Source organism: Entelurus aequoreus, linkage group LG28 (genome assembly GCF_033978785.1).
Source record: "Entelurus aequoreus isolate RoL-2023_Sb linkage group LG28, RoL_Eaeq_v1.1, whole genome shotgun sequence".
Classification (NCBI taxonomy): Eukaryota; Metazoa; Chordata; class Actinopteri; order Syngnathiformes; family Syngnathidae; genus Entelurus; species Entelurus aequoreus.
The window spans coordinates 10687256-10708630 of NC_084758.1; the positions used below are offsets into that span (position 1 = coordinate 10687256).

General features: G+C 39.0%; 1 protein-coding gene across 1 annotated transcript in view; it reads left to right on the forward strand.

Annotated features, from left to right (window-relative positions):
* The window catches only part of fstl5 (follistatin-like 5), a 336564-nt gene extending 318797 nt beyond the window's left edge, over nt 1-17767 (forward strand). Inside the window, exon 14 of the mRNA XM_062039647.1 lies at nt 16334-17767. Within this exon, the coding sequence (XP_061895631.1) occupies nt 16334-17036 (703 nt within the window). The 3' untranslated portion in view covers nt 17037-17767. The remainder of the gene's footprint in view (nt 1-16333) is intronic.
* Nucleotides 17768-21375: the final 3608 nt, after the last annotated feature.

A 21375-nucleotide genomic window follows, 5' to 3' on the forward strand; every position in this document is an offset into this window, starting at 1 on the left:
CAGTACATTACTTGTGTGCATCATTTTGACACTAATGTCATGCAGGAGCAATATTTCAAGATTCAAGAAGATTCAAGATGCTTTATTATTGTCCATTCTTTAACATGTACAAGACACATAAGAACTGACATTTCATTTTGGGCACAGTCCCACTAAGAGCAGACATACGTTACAGGAAGACGAGACGGATCAGCCTCTTACGGAGCTCCTTAAAAAAGGGGGGAAAAAGGTGATATTGGGAAAGGGGGGAAGAGTAAAAAAATTCAGTCAAAGGCTGGACCCTCGGGAGGGTGTCCAGACTGAGTCCAAGGGAAAAAACCTCATTTAGCATAGCACACATAAACATGTTACATATAATCACAACAACTTGCAACAGAGGGGGGGGGGGGGAGTTGGGGCCCTGGAGGTCGACTGCTGCTATAAAGCGCTACTAGCCGTCCACAACCACGAAGAGGAATTAAGCAGTGTTGGTGAGGGGCGTTTGGATGGGTAGTGGGTAGAGCAACCGTGCCAGAAACCTGAGGGTTGCAGGTTCGTTCCCCGCCTCTTACCATCCAAAAAAATCCCTGCCGTTGTGTCCTTGGGCGGGACACTTCACCCTTGACCCCGGTGCCACTCACACTGGTGAATTGAATGACGAATGATAGGTGGTGGTCGGAGGGGCCGTTGGCGCAAATTGCAACCACGCTTCCGTCAGTCTACCCCAGGGCAGCTGTGGCTATGAAAGTAGCTTACCACCACCAGGTGTGAATGAATGATGGGTTCTACATGTAAAGCGACTTTGGGTACTTAGAAAAGCGCTATATAAATCCCAGGTATTATTATTATTATTATTATTATGCCCATTGTCTTTGGGTGAAGTGTAAATGTTCATAAGCCCAGAGTCGTTCTGCATGCAAATGCAAGCAAAGTTCGACTCCCAGGTGTCGTTGAGGAGGGGAGGAGGGAGGGAGGTCAAAAAGCATCCATCTTTGAAATTCCTCAGGGAATGATTACAGAACAGCCTGTTCTTGTCTCAAGGCCATTCGGGGGAGTCAAATCGTAGATAAGGATTTTTGTTTCTTCTCGAACAGGCATTAACAATGACTTGTCTGTTCTATTCGTCCATGCTGGCTCTCATGTCCAAACCTTCCTTTACAGCAAGCTTTTCCATGATGTGATCCATCTTGCGATTCAGTTCAGAAATCGCCCCAGACTGTGATCCCACAGCTCTAGCCAATCCGTCCATTGCGACGAACAGCCTTTGGGCTCCTTGAGTGGCTGCCATCGTCTTACCAATTTGACGTACACCAGAGCAATTCCCAGCCCAATCAGCAGGTGTCCCGTGATCACGGTTCCAAATAGGTAGATGTCTTCCACGTCCTCGATGGAAAGGACTGAGAGGCACATGATTCTCCATTTGTCCGAGGAATCTCTCCGCAGCAATGGTTCCATCAGGGCAGCCAGGCTCCCCAGAACCTCTTTTCCTCGTCGAAAAGATTTTGTCAATTGCGTCGAGAGTCCAGCTAATCAATTCCTTGTCTGATGATTAGATTTGGAGGACAGCGCAAAGAAAGAGGCTTCCAAAAAAGTTTAGACAAGACAAGACAAAAAAAGAGAGAGCAAGCCAGGAAAAGACGGGAGGAGAAAAAAGTGCGACCGCCCTTCACCAGAGGCAAGACAGAGAACTTTAATGGCGATAAATCACATTTTTGTTCACAGATAACTCAAAATTAATCATGATTATTATTATTTTTTATTATTATTACATTGTTATTTTTTGAGAAATGACAATTTGAAAAAAAAACAGCCTGCATGTTATCAGTGTCAACATTTCAACTAGTTCTCGTCACATTGCATCTTTTTGCTCTTTTATTCCACGTTTTTATGTTGTTGGTTTAAACTGTTACACTTTGTTATTACACTGTCCCTGTAAACATTATGTTATTTTGTATTCTTTTACAAACGTTGTGTAAATGGTAAATAAAAAGAGAATACAATGATTTGCAAATCCTTTTCAACTTATATTCAATTGAATAGACTGCAAAGACAAGATATTTCATGTTCGAAATGGAAAAGTTTGTTATTTTTTGCAAATATTAGCTCTTTTGGAATGTGATGCCTGCAACATGTTTCAAAAAAAGCTGGCACAAGTGGCAAAAAAGACTGAAAAAGTTGAGGACTGCCCATCAAAGACTTATTCGGAACATCCCACAGGTGAACAGGCTAATTGGGAACAGGTGGGTGCCATGATTGGGTATAAAAGCAGCTTACATGAAATGCTCAGTCATTCACAAACAAGGACGGGGCGAGGGTCACCACTTTGTCAACAAACGCCTGAGGAAATTGTTTAAGAACAACATTTCTCAACCAGCTATTGCAAGGAATTTAGGGATCTCACCATCTACGCTCCGCAATATCATCAAAAGGTTCAGAGAATCTGGAAAATCACTGCATGTAAGCCATGACATTACAGACCTTGGATCCCTTGGTACTGCATCAAAAAGCGACATCAATGTGTAAAGGATATCACCACATGGGCTCAGGAACACAGTCAGAAAACCACTGTCTAGAACTACAGTTGGTCGCTACATTTGTAAGTGCAAGTTAAAACTCTACTATGCAAAGCCACAGCCATTTATCAACAACACCCAGAAACGCCGCCGGCTTCGCTGGGCCCGAGCTCATCTAAGATGGACTGATGCAAAGTGGAAAAGTGTTCTGTGGTCTGACGAGTCCACATTTCAAATTTTTTTTGGAAACTGTGGACGTCGTGTCCTCCGGACCAAAGAGGAAAAGAACCATCCGGACTTTTCTAGGTTCAAAGTGTAAAAGGCATCATGTGTGATGGTATGGGGGTGTATTAGTGCCCAAGACATGGGTAACTTACACATTAATGCTGAAAGGTACATACAGCTTTTGGAGCAACATCCAAGCAACGTTATCATGGACGCCCCTGCTTATTTTAGCAAGACAATGCCAAACCATGTGTTACATCAACGTGGCTTCATAGTAAAAGAGTGCGGGTACTAGACTGGCCTGCCTGTAGTCCGTATCTGTCTCCCGTTGAAAATGTGTGGTGCATTACGAAGGCTAAAATATGAGAAGGGAGACTGTTGAACAACTTAAGCTGTACATCAAGCAAGAATGGGAAATAATTCCACTTCAAAAATGTGTCTCCACAGTTCCCAAACCTTTACTGAGTGTCGTTAAAAGGAAAGGCCATGTAACACAGTGGTAAAAATGCCCCTCTGACAACTTTTTGGCTGCCATTAAATTCTAAGTTCATAATTATTTGCAATAATCAGTGTGAACATGAAATATCTTGTATTTGCCGTCTATTCAATTGAATATAAGTTGAAAAGGATTTGTTGTATTCTCTTTTGATTCCACATTTACACAACGTGACAACTTCACTGCTTTTGGCTTTTGTTTATGATCATCTTATAAGACAAGTTACCGACGAAGCAGTTTTTTGATGTTTACTTTTGATCCATTACATACTCCAAAATGAACCTTAAATGTTCCTGAATGGTGCACCTTTCCCCGAGCTCCAAACCTTATCTTGGAAAAGGGAATACAAAAAATGGTAAAACATTTATTTAGACCAGGGGTGTCAAACGTACGGCCCGAGGGCCGGATCAGGCCCGCGAACAGGTTTTATCCGGCCCGCGGGATGAGTTTGCTAAGTACAAAAATGTACCTGAAATTTTTGAATGAGAGAAACAGCTGTTCTAAATGTGTCCACTAGATGTCGCAATAGCAATTCTCTGTATCTTTGTAGATGATGCTACATATGTACAAAATAAACCACTTATGTTAGCACATCAGTCAAAGAAAATGATCAAACTACATATATAACATACTGTCATTTGATTTTGATATAAGTTTTGTATCTTGATAGATTGAAAATTAACACCAATGAGTTGACTGATGAACATTATCACAATTTATTCAGAAAATAAAAATAACGACAAATAAAGTATATATACCAGGGGTGTCAAACGTAAGGCCCGTGGGCCGGATCAGGCCTGTGAACAGGTTTTATCCGGCCCGCGGGATGAGTTTACTAAGTATAAAAATGAGCCGAAATTTTTGAATGAAAGAAACTGCTGTTTTAATTGTGTCCACTAGATGTCACAATAGCAATTATTTGTGTCTTTCTAGGTTATGCTACATATGTAAAAAAATAAAAAAAATATACCACACGATGTACGCAAACTACATAAATAACATCCTGTAATTTGATTTTTATATATTTTTTTTAATAATAATAATAATAATAATATATTTTATTTGTAAAAAGCACTTTACATTGAGTAAACAACCTCAAAGTGCTACAGTGTATTAAAAAAATAAAATAAAATAAATAAATAAATTAGAAAAAATAAAAAGATAATAAAAAGAAAATAAAAACTAGAACAGCCAAATAGCTAAAACTAGTATGCATATATCTAAAAAAAAAAAAGGCTTTTTTAAAAAGAAGGGTTTTAAGCCTTTTTTAAAAGCATCCAGAGTCTGTGGTGCCCTCAGGTGGTCAGGGAGAGCGTTCCACAGACTGGGAGCAGCGGAGCAGAAAGCCCGGTCTCCCATTGTTCACTGAAGTTGTCTTTATTTTTAAGTTATCGTGCCGTGATTTCACCAGTCCGGCCCACTTGGGAGTAGATTTTTCTCCATGTGGCCCCCCATCTAAAATGAGTTTGACACCCCTGATATATACTATTAACCGCAATAGGTAATTGAAAAAAACAAAAAAAACAACATTATGATTTGTACAATATCAGAATGTGTTTGTACTATTTTCAAACAAAGAAAATAATCTGAAGTTGTCTTTATTTTTAAGTTATCGTGCCATGATTTTACCAGTCCGGCCCACTTGGGAGTACTTTTTTCTCCATTTGGCCCCCCATCTAAAATGAGTTTGACACCCCTGATTTAGACGTAGGACACAATAAAGTTATTATCTGGGGATCGTGACGCTTCCTGGAGTCTTTTGCTAATGTGATAGCGGCGTCTCAATATCTCTCTTTATTGACTTTATTGACTCTGCTGCAAAGTGTGAATTTAGGGATTTCACCATCTACGCTCCGTAATATCCATAATCTGGAGAAATCACTGCACGTAAGCAGCTAAGCCCGTGACCTTCCATCCCTCAGGCTGTACTGCATCAACAAGCGACATCAGTGTGTAAAGGATATCACCACATGGGCTCAGGGACACTTCAGAAACCCACTGTCTGTATTTATTTCTGCTTGTGCCGCCGTCACAGAAGCCCCAGACGACAAATGGCAGTCAGCAGACTGACAAGTCGGGACTGAAATGCCGTCGTTGGGTTTTATGCAAAAGATTGTTTACCGTCCTCTAAAGCCAAGCACTTCAATCAATGTCTTATCTTCTGGGTGACGCGTACGAGGCGAGAAAAGACGGCCGCCGTGACCCGGAGCAGCCTGCGGCGGGCGACGCAATCTGCGGATCAATGATTGCCTCGACGGGGCTGATAATGTGCTCCGTGTCTCCGCCGCTGCCTGCTTTTGTGTTCAAACGGCATAAAAAAAATGACGGACGACGTGGAGATTGAGTCGACCGTCAGCCTCCGTCGGCCCGCTCGTTGAATTCTGGCCTGCCGTGTGCTGCTGTCAGAGTGCAACATTCCGCGCAGTCTTCGGCCGTGTATATTTGATGAGGTAAGACGGTGCTACGGAGACAAGACTGCACTCAGGTGTCAGCGGGCCCAATGTGTTATTGAAGTGCTTGGATGCACACCCTTAAAAGAGATGTCTGCAACCGTTCGCCTACAGTTTTTTCCGGACCATAGGGCACACCGGATTATAAGGCGCACTGCAGGTCTTTTTTCATATACAAACCCCGTTTCCATATGAGTTGGGAAATTGTGTTAGATGTAAATATAAACGGAATACAACAATTTGCAAATCCTTTTCAAACCATATTCAATTGAATGCACTACAACAGGGGTCACCAACCTTTTTGAAACCAAGAGCTACTTCTTGGGTAGTGATTAATGCGAAGGGCTACCAGCTTGATAAACACTTCAATAAATTGCCAGAAATAGCCAATTTGTTCAATTTACCTTGAACTCTATGTTATTATTAATAATTAATGACATTTACACTTAATTGAACGGTTTAAAAGAGAAGAAAACACGAAAAAAAATGACAATTAAATTTTGAAGCATAGTTTATCTTCAGTTTCGACTCTTTAAAATTCAAAATTCAACCGAAAAAAAAGAAGAGAAAAACTTAAAAAAAGAATTCATGGAACATCATTAGTAATTTTTCCTGATTAAGAATAATTTTAGAATTTTGATGACATATTTTAAATAGGTTAAAATCCAATCTACACTTTGTTAGAATATATAACAAATTGGACCAAGCTATATTTCCAACAAAGACAAATCATTATTTCTTCTAGATTTTCCAGAACAAAAATTTTAAAAGAAATTCAAAAGACCTTGAAATAAGATTTAAATTTGATTTTAACAGATTTTCTAGATTTGCCAGAATAATTTTTTTGAATTTGAATCATAATAAGAAATATTTCACAAATATTCTTCGTCGAAAAAACAGAAGCTAAAATGAAGAATTAAATTAAAATGTATTTATTATTCTTTACAATAAAAAAAATAAATTTACTTGAACATTGATTTAAATTGTCAGGAAAGAAGAGGAAGGAATTTAAAAGGTAAAAAGGTATATGTGTTTAAAAATCCTAAAATAATTTTTAAGGTTGTATTTTTTCTCTAAAATTGTCTTTCTGAAAGTTATAAGAAGCAAAGTAAAAAAAGAAGAAATTTATTTAAACAAGTGAAGACCAAGTCTTTAAAATATTTTCTTGGATTTTCAAATTCTATTTGAGTTTTGTCTCTCTTAGAATGAAAAATGTTGGGCAAAGCGAGACCAGCTTGCTAGTAAATAAATACAATTTAAAAAATAGAGGCAGCTCACTGGTAAGTGCTGCTATTTGAGCTATTTTTAGAACAGGCCAGCGGGCTACTCATCTGGTCCTTGCGGGCTACCTGGTGCCCGCGGGCACCGCGTTGGTGACCCCTGCACTACAAAGACAACATATTTGATGTTCAAACTCATAAACATTTTTTTTTTTTTGCAAATAATATATAACTTTAGAATTTGATGGCAGCAACACGTGACAAAGAAGTTGGGAAAGGTGGCAATAAATACTGATAAAGTTGAGGAATGCTCATCAAACACTTATTTGGAACATCCCACAGGTGAACAGGCCAATTGGGAACAGGTGGGTGCCATGATTGGGTATAAAATTAGATTCCATGAAATGCTCAGTCATTCACAAACAAGGATGGGGCGAGGGTCACCACTTTGTCAACAAATGCCTGAGCAAATTGTTGAACAGTTTAAGAAAAACCTTTCTCAACCAGCTATTGCAAGGAATTTAGGGATTTCACCATCTACGCTCCAAAATATCCATAATCTGGAGAAATCACTGCACGTAAGCAGCTAAGCCCGTGAGCTTCCATCCCTCAGGCTGTACTGCATCAACAAGCGACATCAGTGTGTAAAGGATATCACCACATGGGCTCAGGGACACTTCAGAAACCCACTGTCAGTAACTACAGTTGGTCGCTACATCTGTAAGTGCAAGTTAAAACTCTCCTATGCAAGGCGAAAACCGTTTATCAACAACACCCGGAAACGCCGTCGGCTTCGCTGGGCCTGAGCTCATCTAAGATGGACTGAGACAAAGTGGAAAAGTGTTCTGTGGTCTGACGAGTCCACATTTCCAAATTGTTTTTGGAAACTGTGGACGTCGTGTCCTCTGGACCAAAGAGGAAAAGAACCATCCGGATTGTTCTAGGGTCAAAGTGTAAAAGGCAGCATGTGTGATGGTATGGGGGTGTATTAGTGCCCAAGACATGGGTAACTTACACATCTGTGAAGGCACCATTAATGCTGAAAGGTACATACAGGTTTTGGAGCAACATACACTACCGTTCAAAAGTTTGGGGTCACCCAAACAATTTTGTGGAATAGCCTTCATTTCTAAGAACAAGAATAGACTGTCGAGTTTCAGATAAAAGTTCTCTTTTTCTGGCCATTTTGAGCGTTTAATTGACCCCACAAATGTGATGCTCCAGAAACTCAATCTGCTCAAAGGAAGGTCAGTTTTGTAGCTTCTGTAACGAGCTAAACTGTTTTCAGATGTGTGAACATGATTGCACAAGGGTTTTCTAATCATCAATTAGCCTTCTGAGCCAATGAGCAAACACATTGTACCATTAGAACACTGGAGTGATAGTTGTTGGAAATGGGCCTCTATACACCTATGTAGATATTGCACCAAAAACCAGACATTTGCAGATAGAAAAGTCATTTACCACATTAGCAATGTATAGAGTGTATTTCTTTAAAGTTAAGACTAGTTTAAAGTTATCGTCATTGAAAAGTACAGTGCTTTTCCTTCAAAAATAAGGACATTTCAATGTGACCCCAAACTTTTGAACGGTAGTGTATGTTGCCATCCAAGCAACGTTACCATGGACGCCCCTGCTTATTTCAGCAAGACAATGCCAAGCCACGTGTTACAACAGCGTGGCTTCACAGTAAAAGAGTGCGGGTACTAGACTGGCCTGCCTGTAGTCCAGACCTGTCTCCCATTGAAAATGTGTGGTGCATTATGAAGCCTAAAATAGCACAAGGGAGACCCCCGGACTGTTGAACAACTTAAGCTGTACATCAAGCAAGAATGGGAAAGAATTCCAGCTGAGAAGCTTCAAAAATGTGTCTCCTCAGTTCCCAAACCTTTACTGAGTGTTGTTAAAAGGAAAGGCCATGTAACACAGTGGTGAACATGCCCTTTCCCAACTACTTTGGCACGTGTTGCAGCCATGAAATTCTAAGTTAATTATTATTTGCAAAAAAAATATAAAGTTTATGAGTTTGAACATCAAATATGTTGTCTTTGTAGTGCATTCAATTGAATATGGGTTGAAAAGGATTTGCAAATCATTGTATTCCGTTTATATTTAACTAACACAATTTCCCAACTCACATGGAAACGGGGTTTGTATAAGGCGCACCAGGTTACATAGGCATCCGTCCGTCAGCAGTGACGATGGGTTGCGCCTGCGGGAGTTCTTCCTCCCACCGTCGTAGCTTGCGCAAATCGGGTGGAGCTTACTGCCAGCTTCCGTGTTGTTTCCTCCCTTTAATAATAATAATAATAATAAGAGATGTCCGATAATATCGGCCTGCCAATATTATCGGCCGATAAATGTTTTAAAATGTAATATCGGAAATTATCGGTATCGTTTTTTTTATTATCGGTATCTTTTTTTTTTTGTTTATTGTTTTTTTATTAAATCAACATAAAAAACACAAGATACACTTACAATTAGTACACCAACCCAAAAAAAACTCCCTCCCCCATTCACACTCATTCACACAAAAGGGTTGTTTCTTTATGTTATTAATATTATGCTTCCTACATTATATATCAATATATATCAATACAGTCTGCAAGGGATACAGTCCGTAAGCACACATGATTGTGCGTGCTGCTGCTCCACTAATAGTACTAACCTTTAAAACTTCATTTTACTCATTTTCATTAATTATTAGTTTCTATGTAACTGTTTTTATTTTGTTTTACTTTCTTTTTTATTCAAGAAAATGTTTTTAATTCATTTATCTTATTTTATTTTATACATTTTTAAAAAAAAAGGACCTTATCTTCACCGTACTTGATTGTCCAAATTAGGCATAATAATGTGTTAATTCCACGACTGTATATATCGGTATCGGTTGATATCGGTATCGGTAATTAAGAGTTGGACAATATCGGAATATCGGATATCGGCAAAAAGCCATTATCGGACATCCCTAATAATAATAATACATTTTATTTGTAAAAAGCACTTTACATTGAGTAAAGAATCTCAAAGTGCTACTGTGTATTAAAAAAAATAAAAATAAATAAATAAATACATTTAAAAAAAATATATATATAATAAAAATATATATATATAAAAAAATAAAAACTAAAACAGAAAAATAGCTAAAACTGGTATGCATATATCTAAAAAAGGCTTCTTTTTTTTTTTTTTTTTTAAAGAAGGGTTTTTTAGCCTTTTTTAAAAACATCCACAGTCTGTGGTGCCCTCAGGTGGTCAGGGAGAGCGTTCCACAGACTGGGAGCGGCGTAGCTTTGTCCTCGGAGGTTGGAGGAGGTTAGCAGAGGTGTCCAGTGGAGGATTTGGGGGTAAGTAGTTCTTTGAGGTAGAGGGGGGCATTTCCATGGAGGCACTGGTGGGTTAGTAGGGAGACTTTGAATTCAAACCTGAGTGGAACAGGAACTTAGTGAAGGGATTTGAGAGTCGGTGTGATATGGTCATATTTCCGCACTCTCATCAGGATCCTCTAGGGGGGGGAGATCCTCCTCCTCTCTGTCTGGGTTTACTCCCATAGTCTTTCCTTCTCCCACCGGATTATAAGGCACATTAAAGGAGTCAGATTATTATTATCCATCCATCCATCCATCCATTTTCTACCGCTTGTCCCGTTCGGGGTCGCAGGGGATGCTGGAGCCTATCTCAGCTGCATTCAAGCGGAAGGCGGGGTACTTCCTGGACAAGTCACCACCTCATCGCAGGGCCAACACAGATAGACGGACAACATTCACACTCACATTCACACACTAGGGACCATTTTAGTGTTGACAATCAACCTATCCCCAGGTGCGTGTCTTTGGAGGTGGGAGGGGCCTATCCCCAGGTGCATGTCTTTGGAGGTGGGAGGGGCCTATCCCCAGGTGCGTGTCTTTGGAGGTGGGAGGGGCCTATCCCCAGGTGCATGTCTTTGGAGGTGGGAGGGGCCTATCCCCAGGTGCATGTCTTTGGAGGTGGGAGGAAGCCAAAGTAACCCACACAGTCACGGGGAGAACATGCATGCTCCACACAGAAAGGCCCAGGATCGAACCCAGGACCTTCGTATTGTGAGGCAGACGCACTAACCCCTCTACCACCGTGCTGCCCATATTATTTTTAAATTTTTTTCTAAACGAAAAAGATTTCCTTGTGGTTTAAATCAGTGTTTTTCAACCTTTTTTTGTTTTAGCAATCAAGAATATTTCAGTTGTTTTTATCCTTCTTTGTGGGGACATTGTTGATTGTCATGTCATGTTCGGATGTACTTTGTGGACGCCGTCTTTGCTCCGCAGTAAGTCTTTGCTGTCGTCCAGCATTCTGTTTTTGTTGACTTTGTAGCCAGTTCCGTTTTAGTTTCGACCTGCATGGCCTTCCCTAAGCTTCAATGCCTTTTCTTAGGGGCACTTACCATTTGTTTATTTTTGGTTTACGCATTAGTCACCTTTTTACCTGCCCTCTGCCTCCCGCTGTTTCCGACATCTACAAAGCAATTAGCTACCTGCTGCCACCTTCTGATATGGAAGAGTATTACACGGTTACTCTGCCGAGCTCTAGACAGCACCGACACTCAACAACAACACATCATTTGCAGACTATAATTATATATATTCTTAACTCAAATAGGTGAAATTAGATAATCTCCCACGGCACACCAGACTGCATCTCACGGCACACTGGTGTGCCGCGGCACAGTGGTTGAAAAACCCTGGTCTACATCAAATGTAATGGTGGTTCTTTGGTCAAAATGTTGCATAGATGATGTTTTACACATCATCTTCAAGTCGCTTTCTGACAGTCTCTTCAGGATGTGCCATTTTGTGGGCGGTCATATTTATGTGCCTCCACTTGGACAGCATCTTCTCCCCGTTCTTTGTTGTAGCAGTGTAGCGTGCAAGGACGGGAGTGGAAGAAGTGTCAAAAGATGGCGCTAACTGTTTTAATGACATTCACACTTTACTTCAATCAATAACGGAACAGCATTTCCTCATCCGTGGCTCATTAGTGCAACAACAACGCCCGAAATGTGTCCCGTGGGAAAAAACGTCCGACCGGAACTCTCTAATAACTAAAGTTCCTTGGGTGGATAATGTAAACTCACTACGCCGGTATGTTTTAGTGCTTTCATGGTGAGTTTACTGACAGATATAAGTAAGAACTTTACACTACTTTATATTACAAATGGCAACAGTAGAGGATGAATGTCACATAACAAGAAGATAGAGACAAAGAAGAAGCTTATCCACTACGGTGTCGGCACGGACTAAGAAAAAGGCGGATGCTCGCAAATTTTCAGGACTAATGCAGATCCCGAAAACACATCAGCAGGTACCAGAAAGGAAGAAAAGTTGCTTTCGGATAATATTGCAAAACAAAATGTCAGATAACATGTCTGCTAATGGGTGTCATTGTACGGTCCTTATACACACACCATAATAATACTTCTATCTCTTACTATGGTAGCCGTAATGGGCCGACAATCCCTCAAGCGGTGCGGCTTCAAAGTCTTACTAACACATTTTGACAGATTTTTGAGTGCCGTGTGTAATGTTCTTTATTTTCAATGGAACATTTAAAGTTTTGGTGTTGTTTACTTGAGTCATATTGCAGTCTACACGTACCTCTTATGTGTGACTGCCATCATATTGCAGTCTACACGTATCTCTTATGTGTGACTGCCATCATATGGCAGTCTCCACGTATCTCTTATGTGTGACTGCCATCATATTGCAGTCTACACGTATATCGTATGTGTGACTGCCATCATATTGCAGTCTACACGTATCCCGTATGTGTGACTGTCATCATATTGCAGTCAACACATATCTCTTATGTGTGACTGCCATATCTTCACATATCTCTTATGTGTGACTGCCTTCATATTGCACTCGACACGTATATTGTATGTGTGACTGCCATCATATTACAGTCTACACATATCTCTTATGTGTGACTGCCATCATATGGCAGTCTCCATGTATCTCTTATGTGTGACTGCCATATTTCCACATATCTCTTATGTGTGACTGCCATCATATGGCAGTCGACACATATATCATATGTGTGACTGCCATCATATTGCAGTCTACACGTATCTCTTATGTGTGACTACCATCATATTGCAGTCTACACGTATCTCTTATGTGTGACTGCCATTATATTGCAGTCTACATGTATCTCTAATGTGTGACTGCCATCATATTGCAGTCTACACATATCTCTCATGTGTGACTGCCATCATATTGCAGTCGACACGTATATCATATGTGTGACTGCCATCTTCTTACAGTCTACACGTATCTCTTATGTGTGACTACCATCATATTGCAGTCTACACTTATCTCTTATGTGTGACTGCCATTATATTGCAGTCTACACGTATCTCTTATGTGTGACTGCCATCATAATGCAGTCTACACGTATATCTTATGTGTGACTGCCATCATAATGCAGTCTACACGGATCTCTTATGTGTGACTGCCATCATATTGCAGTCTACACGGATCTCTTATGTGTGACTGCCATCTTCTTACAGTCTACACGTATCTCTTATGTGTGACTACCATCATATTGCAGTCTACACTTATCTCTTATGTGTGACTGCCATTATATTGCAGTCTACACGTATCTCTTATGTGTGACTGCCATCATATTGCAGTCTACACTTATCTCTTATGTGTGACTGCCATTATATTGCAGTCTACACGGATCTCTTATGTGTGACTGCCATCATATGGCAGTCTCAATGTATCTCTTATGTGTGACTGCCATATCTTCACATATCTCTTATGTGTGACTGCCATCATATTGCAGTCTACACGTATATCGTATGTGTGACTGCCATCATATTACAGTCTACACGTATCTCTTATGTGTGACTGCCACCCTATTGCAGTCTACACGTATCTCTTATGTGTGACTGCCATCATATTGCAGTCTACACGTATCTCTTATGTGTGACTGCCATCATATTGCAGTCTAAACGTATCTCTTATGTGTGGCTGCCATCATATTGAAGTCTACACGTATCTCTTATGTGTGACTGCCATATCTTCACATATCTGTTATGTGTAACTGCCTTCATATTGCAGTCTACACGTATATCGTATGTGTGACTGCCATCATATTACAGTCTACACGTATCTCTTATGTGTGACTGCCATCATATTGCAGTCTACACGTATCTCTTATGTGTGACTGCGATCATATGGCAGTCTCCATGTATCTCTTATGTGTGACTGCCATATTTCCACATATCTCTTATGTGTGACTGCCATCCTATGGCAGTCGACACATATATCATATGTGTGACGGCCATCTTCTTACAGTCTACACGTATCTCTTATGTGTGACTACCATCATATTGCAGTCTACACGTATCTCTTATGTGTGACTGCCATCATATTGCAGTCTACACATATCTCTTATGTGTGACTGTCATATGGCAGTCTACATGTATCTCTTATGTGTGACTGCCATCATATTGCAGTCGACACATATATCGTATGTGTGACTGCCATCATATTGCAGTCCACACGTATCTCGTATGTGTGACTGTCATCATTTTGCAGTCAACACATATCTCTTATGTGTGACTGCCATATCTTCACATATCTCTTATGTGTGACTGCCTTCATATTGCAGTCTACACGTATATCATATGTGTGACTGCCATCATATTACAGTCTACACGTATCTCTTATGTGTGACTGCCATCATATTGCAGTCTACACGTATCTCTTATGTGTGACTGCCATCATATGGCAGTCTCCATGTATCTCTTATGTGTGACTGTCATATGGCAGTCTACATGTATCTCTTATGTGTGACTCCCATCATATTGCAGTCGACACGTATATCATATGTGTGACTGCCATCTTCTTACAGTCTACACGTATCTCTTATGTGTGACTACCATGATATTGCAGTCTACACTTATGTCTTATGTGTGACTGCCATTAAATTGAAGTCTACACGTATCTCTTATGTGTGACTGCCATCATAATGCAGTCTACACGTATATCTTATGTGTGACTGCCATCATAATGCAGTCTACACTGATCTCTTACGTGTGACTGCCATCATATTGCAGTCTACACGGATCTCTTATGTGTGACTGCCATCTTCTTACAGTCTACACGTATATCTTATGTGTGACTACCATCATATTGCAGTCTACACTTATCTCTTATGTGTGACTGCCATTATATTGCAGTCTACACGTATCTCTTATGTGTGACTGCCATCTTCTTACAGTCTACACGTATATCTTATGTGTGACTACCATCATATTGCAGTCTACACTTATCTCTTATGTGTGACTGTCATTATATTGCAGTCTACACGTATCTCTTATGTGTGACTACCATCATATTGCAGTCTACACTTATCTCTTATGTGTGACTGCCATTATATTGCAGTCTACACATTTATCTTATGTGTGACTACCATCATATTGCAGTTTACACTTATCTCTTATGTGTGACTGCCATTATATTGCAGTCTACACGTATCTCTTATGTGTGACTGCCATCATAATGCAGTCTACACGTATATTTTATGTGTGACTGCCATCATAATGCAGTCTACACAGATCTCTTATGTGTGACTGCCATCATATTGCAGTCTACACGTATGTCTTATGTGTGACTACCATCATATGGCAGTCTCAATGTATCTCTTATGTATGACTGCCATATCTTCACATATCTCTTATGTGTGACTGCCATCATATTGCAGTCTACACGTATATCGTATGTGTGACTGCCATCATACTACAGTCTACACGTATCTCTTATGTGTGACTGCCATCCTATTGCAGTGTACACGTATCTCTTATGTGTGACTGCCATCATATTGCCGTCTACACATATCTCTTATCTCACACTTATCATTACACCATGCACCAAATAAAATTGCTTCGAGGTCGGTAAGCACCACCAAAACAATTACGTACATTAGGCGCACTGTCGAGTTTTGAGAAAATGAAATGATTTTAAGTGCGCCTTATAGTCGGAAAAATACAGTATACCATTTTTTTTTGCACAACTTCGGGGCTCAAAATAACATTCGGCCGAGTTCAGCCAGGAGCAGCTAGGGAATAATCACTCAATCCCAAAAACTGGAAGACTTTGATTTGTGTCACTTCAATGACAATTCAGATGAATCTGGTTCTTATATTCTTGACCACATTTTAGACAACAATAAAGGCGGCTGCTACTTGAAAAGTCAGAGGGTGTTTCACATTGTTGTTGTTCTTCAGAAGGAGAAACCAATTTGTCACCAAAGTCGAGGTTTTTTTTTTCGCGGTGAAGAAAGATCGGAGCGAAGGCTCGATGATTTTCGAACCAAGTCCTCGAGTCTTACTGGTGCGAGGACAGAAATATCCGTAATAGTTATTGATTCCATCTTCTGTGTTGTCTCTTTTGAAATTGCCAACAGATTTGGTCTCATCTTTCACCGAAATGAGCCTGTCCTCCACAAGATGGACTTGGAGACGCTGGCCTACGTGAAGAACATCAGCCTGCGGGATTTCAACTGCGTGCCCAAGTCCGTGGCCTACACCCACTTGGGCGGGTACTACTTTGTCAACTGCCAGCCCGACTCCACCGGCGCCACTCGGCCTCAGATTGTCGTGGACGGCGTGACGGATAGCGTGGTCGGCCGGAACCGCGACGTCATCGGGACGCCCTACGCGTCCCCGGACGGCCGCTACCTGGTCACCGTCGACGACGGCGACGGGCTGATGAGGATCCAGACGGTCTCGGAGCGAGGGGACATCGGGGAGCCGTACGACATCCACACCAACCTTCACATCTCCGACCTGGCCTTCCAGCGCTCCTTCACCGAGGCGCAGCAGTACAACGTGTTCGGAAGCTCCGGCCGACAGACCGACGTTCTGTTCGTGGAGCTCGGCAGCGGCAAGGTGAAGATGATCAAGAGCTTGAAGGATCCCATCAAGGCGTACGAGTGGCCGTGGAGCAGCAAGAACCGGGTGGTGCTCGGCGGCGGCGTCTTCGGCCAGTACCTCATGACCCCGTCCAGGGAGTCCCTCTTCATCCTGGACGGGCGGCTCAACAAGCTCAACTGTGAGATCACCGACGTCGCCAAGGGCAACGTGCTGGCCTGGGTGGGGGAGTCTTAGATCCGAAACCAGTTTGTTTTTCCTGAGAACGGACCGTTGCACTGAATTACCGTCGTCGCCGATTTTTAGGAATTTGTGGAGATCGAAAAACAAACGTATACGATATCAAATGTAGATCAGGATCGTCTTTCTCAGCGTCAACCCTCCCTAGCTTTTCTTCCCGTGCCTTCAAGCTGAAATCCTCCTCCTTCAGAGGAATTACCGTGATGATCCCCCGTGCGCCCGCCGACTGCGCCGCTCCCATCGACCCGTCCGTTAACACAGCGGCAGATGGGCTGCTCCTCTCTACCCCGCTGATTAAAGGCAGCTCGTGGCGTGATCCCATCCAGTCAGAAGTGGCGCCCGGGAGCTTCATTACGGGCGGGCGCTCTCCAACCTTTAATCCCCAATTATTAAAGCAGCGCTGGGGAAGTTTTCCTTTCTGACCCCGAAGCCGAAAAATCAAAGCCGACCCGTTATTCCACTTTAATGAAATTTGAATCTGAAATAAAACTTGTAGGGTAGGTCTGGGTTACAGTTTGCCCCATCCCTGTGAGAATCCTGCCTGTGACTAAAATATTAACCCTCATAAGTGATACATATGTTTTTAGCCCTCTACATCATCAGTATATATTTGTTTTTCTTAAAAGGCCTGACGTATAAAATCAGATGCATGCATTAAACCAGGGGTCCCAAAACTTTTTGAACCGGAGGCCGCATTGGGTTAATATATATATATATATATATATATATATATATATATATATATATATATATATATATATATATATATATATATATATATATATATATATATATATATATATATATATATACACACGGGACAAGCGGTAGAAAATATATATATATATACATATATATATATATGTGTATATATATATATATATATATATATATATATATATATATATATATATATATATATATGTGTATATATACATATATATATGTATATACATATGTATGTATATATATATATATATATATATATATATATATATATATATATATATATATGTGTATATATATGTATTTATATGTATGTATATATGTTTATGTATGTAGATGTATATATTTACATATATATATATATATATATATATATATATATATATATATATATATATATATATATATGTATATATATATATATATATATGTATGTATATATATATATATATATATATATATATATATATATATATATATATATATATATATATATATATATATATATATATATATATATATATGTATATATATATACACACACATACATATATACACACACATACATATATATACATATATTCATATATATATATTCATATATATATATATATATATATATATATATATATATATATATATATATATATATATATATATATATATATATGAATATATGTATATATATGTATGTGTGTGTATATATATATACATATATATATATATATATATATATATATATATGTGTGTGTATATATATTTATATATATGTATATATATATATATATATGTGTGTGTATATATATATATATATATATATATATATATATATATATATATATATATATATATATATATATATATATATATATATATATATATATATATATATATATATATGTATGTATATGTATACATATATATGTATATATGTATATGTATGTATATGTATACATATATATGTATATATGTATGTGTATATATATGTATAAACATTTATATGTTTATATGTATGAGTATATATATACATGTATGTATGGGAAAATGCAGTTTTAGACAATATGATTTGCCTGAGTGGCTAGGAGATAATTATAAAATAAAAAAAATATATATATATTTTTTTTTTTTTACTTTGGACTTGGGCTAGACTTTGGACGCTGGCGGGCCGTAGTTTGGGGATCCTTGCATTAAACGTATAATCGACATGAGGGCAGTAATTGACCTATTAGAGGGCTGTCCTGTGATTCTACAAGAATGCCACGAAGATGAAACGAGAGACACCTGAGTTTTGAAGAGATCCTTTGCCAAATTTAGTAAGAAAAATTAATTTTTTTTTACTGACACATCAGCATGAAAAAAAGCCCATTTCCTTCACACATACATATATTACAAACGTCACGTAAAACATACAGTGAGTGGCTGAGAACGGAGGAACCAGGCGAGAAAACACTATCTTAGGGATGCTGCAAATAGTAACCCAGACCCACTGTACACTTCTGTACTTCTCTGTGCATCTTTGTACATTTCTGTACATCCCTGGACCAAACAAGAAGGAAGGCACGCAGGTGACAACCGAAAGAAAATGACGAGTCAGCAGCTGGTGTAGTTTGTACCGAAGGCGCAGTTTTAACGAATGGACACCTTTCTATGCATTAACAACCCGAGAACCCCAACTGGATGGCACATTTAAAGTGGACGTTTGACGTGAACATTGTACATAACAATTCAGTCTGTCTCCTCCTGAGTTCCTGTTCTGACATCACATTGCAATCCTTCTCTTTATGTCCTGAGCGGCTGGTCCAGTCAGCCATTTTCTAAACTGTGTTGTTAGGAATAGTGTCTACACCCACGTCCTCTAGCACTTTCACGTCCATGTAGTCACGTCGTGTGTGTGTGTGTGTGTGTCCCCTTGGTGCCATTGCTATTTCTATAGAAACGCTTGTCATTTTACCCGCCAATAAAATCTATACAAATGAAACCGAGTGTGGTATCTGCTGCTTCAATCACAAACACAATCTTTTCTCACAAGCTGGGATCGTGCACGGATCGATGCGGCAGCTGCTCGTTATCAACACAACAAGATTCACCAACCATCTGGCTGCGACAAATTGGATGGAACATTTGACAATAATCATACTCTAGATAAGTCTGCCACGCCCTATCTCCAAAGACTACTTTAAAAACATTCTGAATCCAGACAATGATCCAGATCACCCCAAAATACAATCACCTGTTCCCAGCATAACTCCTAAACCAAAAATGCAATATGTCTAATAATGCATGTAATAATGTATCTTTGTGAGTTTTACTAGAAACATGTGCTTTTGTAAGGTTTGCAAACACAAAAATGTGTTTTTTACTCAATACGACAGTAATGTTCTTAGAATCCTGAGAAATATGTTTGAAACAATCAAAAAATATTTTAAGAAAACTCCTAAACTAAACATGAAATATTTCTAATAATGCCTGAATCATGGATCTTTGTGAGTTTCACTAGAAACTTGTGCTTTTGCAAGGTTTGCAAATACAACAAGTTGTTTTTACTCAAAAGACAGTAATGTTCTTAGAATCCTGAGATGATGCGTTTGAAGCTAATCAAAATTGTTCATAGCATAACTCCTAAACCAAACATGCAAAATGTCTAATAATGCATGTAATAATGTACATTTGTGAGTTTTACTAGAAACATGTGCTTTTGTAAGGTTTGCAAATACAAACATTTGTTTTTTACTCAATATGCCAGTAATGTTCTTAGAATCCTGAGATGATGCGTTTGAAGCAAATAAAAATTGTTCCTAGCATAACTCCTAAACCAAACATGCAATATGTCTAATAATGCCTGAAATAATGTATCTTTGTGAGTTTTACCAGAAACATGTGCTTTTGTAAGGTTTGCAAACACAAAAATTAGTTTTTTACTCAATACGACAGTAATGTTCTTAGAATCCTGAGAAATATGTTTGAAACACTCAAAAAATATTTTAAGAAAAATCCTAAACCAAACATGAAATATTTCTAATAATGCCTGAATCATGGATCTTTGTGAGTTTTACTAGAAACGTGTGCTTGTGCAAGGTTTGCAAATACAACAAGTTGTTTTTACTCAATATGACAGTAATGTTCTTAGAATCCTGAGATGATGCATTTGAAGCAAATAAAAATTGTTCCTAGCATAACTCCTAAACCAAACATGCAATATGTCTAATAACGCCTGAATTAATGTATCCGTGTGAGTTTTACTAGAAACATGTGCTTTTGTAAGGTTTCCAAACACAAACATTTGTTTTTTGACTCAATATGACAGTAATGTTCTTAGAATCCTGAGAAAATATGTTTGAAGCAATCAAAAAATATTTTAAGAAAACTCCTTAACCAAACATGAAATATTTCTAATAAAGCCTGAATCATGGATCTTTTTGAGTTTTACTGGAAACTTGTGCTTGTGCAAGGTTTGCAAATACAACAAGTTGTTTTTACTCAATATGCCAGTAATATTCTTAGAATCCTGAGATGATGCGTTTGAAGCAAATAAAAATTGTTCCTAGCATAACTCCTAAACCAAACATGCAATATGTCTAATAACGCCTGAATTAATGTATCCGTGTGAGTT